Source organism: Astatotilapia calliptera, chromosome 1, assembly GCF_964374335.1.
Source record: "Astatotilapia calliptera chromosome 1, fAstCal68.1, whole genome shotgun sequence".
Taxonomy (NCBI): Eukaryota; Metazoa; Chordata; class Actinopteri; order Cichliformes; family Cichlidae; genus Astatotilapia; species Astatotilapia calliptera.
In genome coordinates this window covers 36,029,002-36,041,356 of record NC_137422.1, presented here as the reverse complement: position 1 = coordinate 36,041,356, position 12,355 = coordinate 36,029,002, and the positions used below count along the sequence as shown (strand labels likewise).

General features: G+C 37.6%; 1 protein-coding gene and 1 long non-coding RNA gene across 2 annotated transcripts in view; one reads left to right on the top strand and one right to left on the bottom strand.

Annotated features, from left to right (window-relative positions):
* Positions 1-12,355, top strand: part of itfg1 (integrin alpha FG-GAP repeat containing 1) — a 156,633-nt gene that overhangs the window by 21,686 nt on the left and 122,592 nt on the right. Inside the window, exon 7 of the mRNA XM_026175418.2 lies at positions 1,838-1,890. Within this exon, the coding sequence (XP_026031203.1) occupies positions 1,838-1,890 (53 nt within the window). The remainder of the gene's footprint in view (positions 1-1,837; positions 1,891-12,355) is intronic.
* Positions 10,305-11,491, bottom strand: LOC145428324 (uncharacterized). Its single transcript, XR_013908607.1, has 3 exons — positions 11,438-11,491; positions 11,151-11,238; positions 10,305-10,436 (listed from the first exon to the last, which is right to left on the bottom strand). It is a non-coding gene; the product is annotated as an uncharacterized LOC145428324 (long non-coding RNA).

Below are 12,355 nucleotides of genomic sequence, written 5' to 3'. Positions count from 1 at the left end.
TTGCATTTGTTAAAAAGTTTGGAGTCCGCGTGGGCAGCATTTCTGCAAGTCCACAAGGATTAAAAGTTGTAGTTGAACTGTTTTACCAGCTTGAGCACCTTAAATGTGGCATTACTTTGCAACAGCTGTAGCTGGTTTTAGATAAATAACCACCATCTGTGGCCCACCATCCCTGTGATTAAACACAAAGGCACCAGAGCCTCAGATACATTTTTGGATATGTAATGTTATATGACTATAATTTGTAGTACACCGTAGGTTCTATTAAAACCATGAATCCATGTGTGTTTAGCACAGATGGCGTAGTATATTCTCTATATGTTAATAGTTGGTAACTTGATAGTTAATAGTTGGTATCTCTCTGACATAAGAAGCTGATGAATTATTTTGAAGGAGGGCCAGGAAATTCAAATCCACCAAATTAGGAGCACCTGCCACAGTGGGAAGCATGTGTAAAGCACAAAACATACATATATGCACTAAAACCTAGATTTTAAGAATGCTAGCCAACTAAATCCTTTCTCACATGAGCTCCTAGAATGTATTTGGGAAGTTGAGCTCATCCAGAGAAAGTTACTTGTCACTTGTGAAATGACTACAGATGAAATCTAGGACTACATTTCCATGTGTATTTGTTACAAGACTTTTTTAATCGGTATGGTATCAGAGGATCACTTTTCAGTCAAAAAGCTTTGACTGAAAATCTCTTTCAAAACAGTATTTTTAATGTCATGTATAGTCATGCATATTGAGTGACATTGTAGCATCTTGAACTTGTTGGCTTTGATGACCATGACATTACTAGATAATTCTTCTGTGTATGGATATAGGATTTCTATAGTGCTTTCTATCATTACACACACAACCTCCGTTTGTCCTGTTGTTCCAGTTTTTCCTTTATTAATTTTCCCCTTATTTCAGTACCATTTGTATATGCCCATGCAGGGCACAGCAACACATAGCAGGGCCCAAAGCAGATCAATGGCAATATTTATTTCATGTCCAATTATTGGGGCAGAACCAGAGCACACAGGAATGAAAGTAAACGTCCTCTCAAAGAGAAGCACGCAGAAACTGCATTATAAGTGCAGCCTGCAGCCTGAGCTTCAAGAGCAAGTAATATGAGTACAAGTGCAGGTTATAGGATTCCAATAGAGCAAGCTACAGGCATTACCAGGGGTGAAGACTCCAGAAGCTGAGCAAAATCCATCTGCTTTGAGCAGGAGATTCCACCACTATCCCTTTTCCTTCTCCTTACTTGTTTTTACTTATACTGTTTTAAGAAGCCAATTTATCTTTGTTGCTTTAGGAAACCTACTTAAACTGCATATTGAACAAGCAGTGCCTCTCTATATCAGAGTTGGAGGAAGAAATGTCAAAAATATACAAAAATGAATAAAGATATTAATCATTCCTCTGTGTCAACTGTTGAATGTTAAAATATTTAGACTTTTCTTCTTCTGTATATTTTGGTTTAATTAATTAAGTTGAGCATAAACATGTATTGAGTCATGTGCGTCATATATTGTGTTGAAGAGTAGATTTAATTTCATGTTTTCAATTTTAGCTGCTGAGAGACAAAAAGAAAAAGAGAACTTTTTTTTGGCTACAATAGAGGTCTTCTCAATTTTTTCAAGATTTGTTAACATTGTCCATATCTGTTAAAAGCCTTATTGCAAGAGTATAGTGTACATTTCCAGTTATGTGATTCTCTGTGTTGTAGATCAGCACATTTGATCAGCGCGTCTGCTCCATACTTGATTATAATTGCCAAACAAATTAATGTATCACTTAATGACTTGCACCCTCCCTTCTTCTGTCTTTTTCTTCCTCTCAGATTTATTCCTGACAATGAAAAACGACCAAATGTTTGAGACCTGGATCAACAAGGTAATAAGCTTTTTGAACTTATTTGAGTGTCTTTGAGTCTCTTGCCTATCATTAGTGACTTTTTACAACTCAGACTCTTCTATAATGATCAAAATTGACATTAGTGAAGCATTACAGTCCTCCAGAGTAAAGTAGAGCCCAGCTTGTATTGCATGCATGGTGCTGCTAATAGCCTAAAACCATATTGGCATTTATATAATGTCTGTCTTATGTGGTTAGCCATTTGTAATGTAACAAGTAGGATAAGCACAGTGACCTGAAATGTTGCCTCAAGTCGGCAATCAACTGATTCCATCCACCTTAACCACTACAGCTACAGCAGGCAATGACGCAATTGTAATGAATTTATTTGACAAATTACAACTGGCTGGCTATACATATCACATCTTATCATCTTTTTGTTTTTTGGGGGTTTTTTTCAGTTATGCTGGAAAAGGAAAACAATGGTAGAATTGTTTAAGCTTCTGGCAGTGTAAACTAGTTGGCAACTTACCGTGAAGACACTGCTTGAGTATACAAAACCATCTGCTCAGCTATGATTCAGCTATATGTATTAAAAACACTGCAGAGTATTACAAACAAGAAAGCCAGGACTGCTCTCCAGAGCAAACTCTGAGATGACCCCATATCTAAATTACCCCAAACATTCTTTTTTATATTATATTCTGTTAAAAAAAAAATTCAAAATTTAATGTCCGACAGCTTATACACTGACATTGATGATGCCACAGACGTTTACACAATCTCAGTAAAGCAGTTAATATTTTTGCACTTTATTTTCCAGGAGCTTAATAACTTTATTCGTTTTCATTACAGTGCACTAGAGTAAAATATTCATATTGTGTTCATCTATGTTTGGAGCTTTAAACGAGTTAAACTCAATAACCCCTAAAAATCAGTCATATGGTAAACTGTCAGCGATCTGGTTCAGTGGGTCTTGACTGATAGGTTGAGTTCCGAAAGAGGGCAGCAGGTCTCTTCCGAGTAGAACTTAAATGTATAGTTTGAGTTTTTATGAAGAACAGCATAGCTAACTGTGACAATCAAATTAGAACAGAGGTTTTGCTGTAGTCTGTCCTACTTCTTGAAAAGAATAAAGAGATTGGTGATCACTATACAACAGCTATTTAATTTATTGGTACACAACATTTATTCATTTATTTATTGCTAAGATTTGTGTTCAGTCTCAAAGGCATTCAGTTATAAACTAAGAATGTACAGTATGGCCTCAGTTGCAGTCTCACGTCCTGAAGTATAACTACAGGTATTGACAGTGATGATCCCCTCCTCTGCTTCAGTGTTCATTTCCTTAATGCAACAAATGGATCTGTAGTGCTTTGGTGGGCTTAGGAGTCTAGGATTGTTGGCACTGCTGCAGAACTAGTTAATATTCTGGGAGAGCAAGGAGGGGAGACCATGGCTCTGGGTTTTTGTCAAAGGGGCCTATTTGAAATTCAGCAGGTCGAGGCACAAGCCGAACAGTAGTCTATCTTATCACAGAGAAGGGGAATAGGAGAAAGGACGGGGAGGAGGTAAGGAAGAAGAGGGGAAACGGAGAGAGATTGAAGGATGTGGAAGAGACAGAATGTGTCTGAGGGGAGAGAGACCAAGCAGGAGCAAAACTGTGCAAATAAACTGCCATACCCAAATACCAGTTGGATGTGCGATGGGTGGCAAGAATGCTAATCGGAGAGGATGAAGCAAATGAATTTCAGAGAAAGATCACTTTAAACTTTTGAGGTAGTTCCAAATGATTTTTATAAAACTCTGCAAATGAAGGGTTTTTTTTGTTGTTGTTTTTGTCTATTTCATAAACAATATCTTAAAAATATATTAGCGTTTTATTCAGTTGTGAATCTTCAACAGACTGAACCATTTCACTGCAGTTATTACAATGAAAAATATGAAATAGAATCTAAATAGATGCCAGGGCCTACATCCAAATGCAAAACATACATGAGAAAATGAGAAAATGAAATGAATGAAAAATGAATAATTGAGTTTAACAGAAAATTTTAATTCTAGTTTTAAAACAATAGGACACTGAGTGCATTGACCTCAACTATTTTATCCTTCTACAAAAGAACTTCCATAATATCACTAAACACAGTAATATGCAAAGTATAATTTCCTTTAAGACAAAAGTGCTAACAGGCACAATGCAATCATTTTTCAAGAAAATCCAGTATATCACATCACATCTGTTTTTAACCCTGATCAATAACTGGAATTTACAATGACCAAAGATCAGCTACCACATTTTAAAGATACTGTTTTCAGCTCAGTTTTGCTTGTGGAATTGTTTCATTGAAGCACTTTTTAATATACGTTTATCCTTTTTCTGTTCGGTGTATACATGGATACATACGTAGACTATAAACCATAAAACAGATGAATCTATGACTTACACTTTTCAAGGATTAATTTTTAGCCATGAAGAAATAAAAAAAAATGTGAAGTACATAGTATTATCAATGTTAAGAACTGAAGAATTTTTAGTGAATCAATAAGTAATTGACACTCACACCAAAACAGTTTTAGTATTTTATAATTCTATTTAATGTTGATCTTGGCATTTATTTTGTAATTTTGCATACTTTGCCTCCTGCCAATCAAGTCATAAGTAGTTCTGCAAAAAGCATGTCTTACAAGCATCTCTAGGTATAGTGGAAAGGATTTGGGAGCAAGACAAAGTGAACCTTGTCAGTGTCTCTGCAGTCTCAGATTATGGATCTCTTGATCTACTTCTTAGCTACTCTATGAAGAAGTTAAATCCTTTTCTTTGTCTTTTTTTCTTCTTTCTCATTTATTAGCAATGCTTTTTCAATTTTTCTTTTTCTATTTATGAATTTTATTTTGCATCCACTGGCTGCAGCTTTTCAGCCACACTATGATGGAATTTCTTCAAATTTTGGTTGAGTTTATTCACTTGAACTGAGCTGAACTGAGCAGTATTTAGTGGTCAAAGGTGAAGTTCAGCTGTGAACTCAAATAATATGTTTTTAGCCATACCTTATCATTTATTATAATTTATTTGCTAATTATGATTGTGTACAAATAATGGCAAAGTGACATTTTATATGCAAAAGATCAACTTCTCTGTGACTCCAGTTATTTAAAACAACCAGTGTATATGTCCTGCCTCTTTCTTATGTTTTTATGTACGTGCCAAGACACATGAATTTCCAGTTAAAGGGTGTACTCACACTTCCATGTCAGAGCACTCTTGACCCCCAAGTGTCCACTTTGTTTGGCTAAGTGTGATCACTACTAAGTGTTGTGCTCTGGGCTCCTGCAAGAAGCAGGCCCAGGCACAGTTGAGTTGGATGTGGGCACAGTATAAATATAGTGTGATTGTAATGGACATCATGAAATCACTTTGTTAATTAATTAGCTAGTATGTGAGAGGCCAGTGTGTGTTATTGCTTCCACAGTTAAGCCACATAATGCATAAAATCATGAACCCCCTTATGCTCTACAAGAGTGCTTTTTGTGTGTGTGTGTGTGTGTGTGTGTGTGTGTGTGTGTGTGTGTGTGTGTGTGTGTGTGTGTGTGTGTGTGTGTGTGTGTGTGTGTGTGTGTGTGTGTGTGTGTGTGTGTGTGTGTGTGTGTGGAGGGGAAGGGAGAGGGAGAGGGTAAGACCAGCCAAGAAAGAGTGTGAAATCCTAAAGACAAAATTAAGCGTATTCAGGCCCAGATATTCAGGCGGTGTAAGTGCATTGTTGGGGGGGCACCGTGCCTTGTGTGAGTACACCCTAATTTAGCTCAGTTGAGCGATACAGACATGAGGTGTTACTTATAGTGCTTTTCCTGTTTTCCTTAGCAGTGTATCATTTTTTTCAGTCACACTGACAAACAAGTCTGTACATCCACACTCTTGAATAATTTCTAAAACAAAAAAGGTTTCTTCGGAAGCATTCCATGGACACGCACACACACACACACACACACACACACACACACACACACACACACACACACACACACACACACACACACTTGTGCAAATCTACACAAACACAGAAGACCAAGCCATTTCCCAGCATCCTTAGAGCATTAGACCTCTGTTAATCCCATCGTGGTTTTCGGTTCAATGCGGCTGCATCTATCGGTCATAGGCCAGCACGCTCCTCTTTCTCCAGCACTCTGTTTTAATTACTTTTCTATGTTTTCTCTTCCCCTAAGTCTCCTTCCATCTTTCCTCTTTCCCCTGTTTTTGTGTGATTACACAAGAGAAGGCAGTCACAGAGGGGGAAATAAAATCAACAAGCTCCAAAGAGATGAGTGAAGAGAGGTGTTTTCATTGGCTGCCAAATAGAGCCAAGTGCTTTAAAAGGTCAGTTCTTTAACGGCTGATATAATAATTTAGTTCACTGGTCAGTGAGAAGCTGTTTTTATCCCCAGTCACACACTTACACAGATTAGCACATGCATATAAATAAACTACTGCTTGCCATCAAAGCAAGTCAGTGTTTTTATATTGAGGCTTGCGCTTTCAGTTTTTAATGGTAAACACCTTTCAGATCAGCTTGCTTGCTTTTCACCAGGATATCAGAGAGGTAGGCAAAATGAAAAATTCTTTATAATAAGAAGAAAATGAATGTCATTTCGAAGAGTTCTGCTTGAAATTTGGTCCTTTGAGCAACAGAAGAAGTCAAATGTGGACCCATTTGATGAGATTTATTGGCTATTCACGACATCCATTTTTTTTAAAGTCTCCCCCATATGTGTATCATCATTCCAAATAAGTAGTATTAGATTTCTTTGGCTCTCTTCCACAGCACATCTTTTATCCTGTCTTCCTTCTCTCACCCCAACCGGTCACAGCAGATGGCCCAGCCCCTCCCTGAGCCTGGTCCTGCTGGAGGTTTCTTCCTGTTAAAAGGGAGTTTTCCTTCCCACTGTCGCCAAAAACGCTTGCTTGTATTAATGTTGGGGATCATATAATTGATGGGATTTTCTCTGTTTTCTTTGTATTATTGTAGGGTCTTTACCTTACAATATAAAATCACCTTGAGGCAACTGTTGTTGTGGTTTTGTGCTGTATAGATTAGAATTAGATTTGCTGCAGTCTTACACACAAACAAGTTGTGATCAAAAGCTTCCTGGAATAATCCCATTACAATAAAATAAATGAATAAAAACAAACACATGTGATTTAAATTTGATCGATCTCCCTTACTGCATCCCCAGACAGTGTTCTATATCCACAGTTTCGCATGCATTTCTCAAACTGGCACAGAGGGCAAAGCAAGTTCTCTAACAAACTGACCTGACTTTTGTATGGAGGCTCATGACTGGTAATGGAAGGTGGATTTCTGTCTAGGACAGAATAGGTTATAGCAATTTTAGTAGAGAAGTCAACAGCTTGAATTTGTCCTGTAAATTCATCCCCAGACTTCATATTGACAACAGGGGATCGGAGAGAGAAGTTAACAATGGCACGTCGTCATGAGCACAGAGCACATTGGAAACAGTATTTGGCCAAACCAATATCGCTTTGCTCACCACCTGCCCCATTCTTCAGATTTGCCTCCCTGCAACTCATCTTTTTCAGGAAAATCACAATCATGTTAAAAGGTTATGTTGTCACATTACAGATATGGCGAAATAACTGGTACATTTCTGAGGTGAGTGAGCAAGAATTAACTGGAAGCTATATAAAGACCCACTAGAAGATGGCCTTAAGGGGCTTTTGTGATTTTGAGTTTACTACCACGAGTTTACTCATGGTAGGGATGCACTGATCCAATATTTGGATTGAGATCAGTTTGATCCTGACTCAATAATTTGGCCCTGATATTGGTATAATATCTTGTATCCTTGGCTGTAATTTTACTATAAATACCAGTAAAATTGTTTTTTAAGCCTTACAGATTACAAGTTACAAAAGCAACATTTAATAAGTTAAAGTCAAATACGTATTTTTCGGACCATAAGGTGCACGGGATTATAAGGCACATTAAGCGAAACAAAGCAGTCAGATAAATCAAACTTTATTCAACTCATTCTTGCTTCCTCCACGTCTGTACCATTGACTCATTAATGCTATATTCTATCACAGCTGCTCTATTCCCATGTTGTTGCACTATATTAATGACTAACCTTCTATTGTGGATGGATTATCTCAGTTGTCCTTCTGACTGAAATTTGGTCCATTTACAGCATCCTGCCATGTGATTGCATTTGTCTCTAACCATCAGGAACCTTCACGTTAACTTTTATCGAGTGGGAAAGTGTTAGCGTTCATCCTCCAGCTTCACTGTTTGTTATGCCAGCGGTCCCCAACCCCCAGGCCTCGGAGTCGTTTGGTACCGGGCCGCGAGAGTTGAGGCTCAGGTGTGAAATGTATGGTTTTCAGGGTTTTTATCGTTATTTTGTCATCGTTTTTATCGTTAACTTGGTTTTCCTGGGTCTTTTCACGTGTGTTATGAATAAATCTTCTTTTTATCGGTACCGGTACTAGTTTTATTTTGTTGTATTTATCCGCGACACCTTAAAGGCCGGTCCGTGAAAATATTGTTGGGCATAAACCGGTCCGTGGCGCAAAAAAGGTTGGGGACCGCTGTGTTATGCTAACATAGCTGTGTTGCTAGCGATCACGTAGCTCATCATTATATACCACCTAGCCCAACTTCAGTAACCTTACACACGTCACTGCTGTTTAGTTTCCTGTCTTCATTTATGTTGGAAGTGATAGCAGAGCTGTACGTTTGAATTTTTTCAGAAATCTCTCAGTCAGAACATGCTATATCATGCTTAGGTAACTAGCAAAACTAGCGAGCTAACTTCCTGCTAACTTCTAACTCCGTTAAATGTAATAAATTTCATGGATGCCTGGATGTTAAACTTCATAGTTACACCTGATAAAGCAGCAATGCTGATCGTTTTATTAAAGATGAAAGAATTTAGACCGTTTTTAACTCTCAGTGATGCTGCAGTGTTCGTTTGACTTTGGGACCTGAAGCGAACGGAGTTTAGGACCCTGATTACTCCCAGATTTACAAGCACCTTAGTCCGACAAATACGGTAATAACGACGGCCCGCTCCCATGTTCTATAAAAAAAAAAGAGCTTTGTAGGGTATCTGACGGACAAACACCAAACCAGTTCCACATCACTGAAGTGGCACCATTTTTACAAACCAATTCTGGTTCATGCGTTTCACTCAACGATCCGCTTTCTCCCTTCTCGTTCTCCGTTACCGCCATGCTTTTTTGGCTATGTGCGTATGAAAACAAAGGCACTGCGCATGCGCGTTTTACCCATATATTATCGCGATATTTCATTTTCTTATCGTTGCCTAACATTGTACCGGTATTACCGTGAACGGTATAATATGGCCCAGCCCTAATTGGATTCATACTCTGTATCAGTATTGTAAAAGAGCTGTATAAATCTGGATTCCTGCATCACTAGTTGCTGGGATTTTGGAACTTGATGATACCTTGCACAAGCTGATCCAGGCCTCCCTTGTTTTTAGCTCAAAAAGCACCAGCACAGTAACACTTCATGCATACACATCTTTTCCATTAGCATTTGAGTTACTTATACACAATACTGGTTAAGTGGTGTTTTTAGACACTTTGACCCATCTCCCTTAGTTTTCTAAGATAGACTTGGTCCCTGTTCCCTTCTGTTATTTTCTTTTTTGTTTTTTTGTTTTTTGTTTTTTTGCATAGCACAGCATCTCTTAGTGCATTAGCTGGGCATATGTGATTGTGCTGTTTGCCTATGAGTGGGTGTGAGTGACAGAAACGTGTTGAAGGTAATGTCAACAGAAATAAGGAACAATAACAAAAATTTATCCTTTTATCTTCACAAATCAGTCAGTTTACACCAGAGGAGGAGCCAGACATTTGAAACACCCGGGGCTTAGCCCTAAAGGGTAGTATGCATGTGGGATTTTTTTTTTTTTTTTTTGAGGGGGGGGGGGGGGGGTGTAGAAATGACTGAAAGATTAATAGGCTCTGTTTTGAGTTTTGTTCAAAAAAGAATGACTTCATATAGGGAAATATATATATCACACATGCAGGACACCTTAAACTAGTTTTTTAATTGAGCAGCAAGACAGAACGAAGTCGGGGCTGTATCAAGACACAGGGACTAAACCCCAATTCAACCAGACCCAGAACTGATCCAGAATTAAAACAGGACTACAACAGTTCAAAAGCAGGATTACTGAGGACTTAACCAAGACATAACCACAATCAGAACTAGATGATAGTAGCACTAAAAATCATCATAGACCTGCACTACACTTATTTATTTAATTCTACCAAAGTCCACTATTTAGATTGAGAAAAGTTTATATAATTATTTAGCCTTGTTGTGCAAACAACCCTGCAGAACTTAATAAATATAGAATTTGAAAAATAGCAAACCTAAAAAGAAACACTAGGTACGAGATACATGAGTACCTATGATACAGTGATACTTTTAGTAAGCAACCATTTGACTAACATGTGTGTCTCACCTGCTCTTGTTCATCTCTGTTCTGTCCTCATTCTCCATCTCAATCTCTGCTCCTCTCTCTCCCTCTTTGTGCTGACAATCATCAAATATACAGTTGAAACCAGATATTTACAAACTCTTCAGATCAAAACACAAACACTTTTTTAATTGTAACATCAAATCAGACTAAATGTTTATTTTTTTAGATTGATAAATATAAAAACATATTTGTTAACTTTAAGAGTAAAGAGAGAAACTGTCTGTGTTTTTTTTAATTGCAAATGGCACCAAATTGTATTCAAATTGAGCCACACTTATGGAGCTCCACGATTCTTTTCCTGGTGTTTTGGTTGACATCTCTGGATTTTCCCATGTCACAGAAACAGGCTCTGTGTTTTGCCTTATATGCATCCACAGCTGTGCCACCAATTTACTCACATGGACTCTACTAACCTATCAGAAGCTTCTTCAGCTCAGAATGGAATCGTCTGGAGTTTTCTTATTAATTAACAATAAACTTAGTGTACATGTACTCCTAAATTTGATGAAAGTGATAAAAAATAGACAGCTCTGTCTCTCTTTATTCTGACATTTAACTAATTCAAAATATATTTCAATATTTATCTAAAACAAAAGTTTACTCTAAATTGATGTTGTACAGTAAAAATGTTTTATGTTTTCTCCCTAAAGTGTATGTAAATATCTGGTTACAAATGTGAATATCCTGCTGTGTACTGAAATCCCTCTTGTTTTGCATAGAAATATACTGAACAACATACAAAGCATAATATATAAAATAACATTTACCTGAGTTTTTTCTTTGAAAGAACCCTCTAATGTCCATTCTTATATTTCAGTACATAACTGAAACCGAATTAGTCGGGGAGGGTAAGAACTGAAAATATGAAATAAACACACGTAAGCTAAGACTCTCTAAAAAATAGCATTTGTTCGGCTTTTCATTTTGCCATTTGTTGATTCACTTGAAGAGCAAGTAAAATAATATTGGTCAAGTGATCAGTTTCATATCAATCTTTCGTGATGCACCGTCATATTTACATTATTTGTACGGTACGAATGATTTGCTTTGGTACCTGCTCAAACTTAAGCTCTCCTTAGTATGGCTGGCTCCGTCTCTCCAACAGCGCACTCACTGGCAGCAGCTCCCCCCGCCCCCTCGCTCAGTCGCTTAGTGCCTGAGCTTGGATCATACCAATATCAGGGGGGGATTCACGCACAGTCGTAAATTCCCACAGTGTGCACTATGTGCTTCGAATATTGTGTGTACTTTTTGTTTTATACAGTTGTCAGCCAGGCATCTAACTATGAAAAAATTACACTCCAAAATACCCCGGGCTTCTGACAAAACAACCCGGGCTTAAGCCCCGTAAGCCACCCCCACGCTCCGCCCCTGGTTTACACACACATGAATGCAAAATCAATACTAGTCAGTCACACTATTAAAATGTTTCATGTCAATGCCTAGAGCGTTAACGGACCACTTCCACATTCCTAATTGTGGATTGATTCTAATTTTGTAAGCAAATTGACAGAATATTCAAGTTGAATGAGTTTAAATATCAATTACTTTGTACATTTTCAAATGTCAGCATGACAGAATTTTTTTTTTTTGTTCCCTGTAACTTCTTATAAATCATAGAAAAACACTTCAAAGTGCACTTGTGCTTTGCAGTCTTTCCCTAGAAGATTTGTTTGTACAGTCAGTACACAGTAGTTACAAAAGTAGTAATTCTTTCAAATGGAAACAAATAGGTTTGGGAAACGCATGAATCTGCACTTTCTACTGTTAGTGATAGTTTAAACCTTTTTGCCAAAGTACCTCTTGGTGCATTTAAATCACCAGGCTAAGTACTTCTACATTTGTGCCTTGTCAGGACTGAAAGCATCAAACATGATGCAAAGAATTAACCTTTCAGTGCACAATTTATGTATCGTAAATAATTTAAATTGAATCTAATATTGGCCTTTTACTGAAGGCTTATTGCACCAAA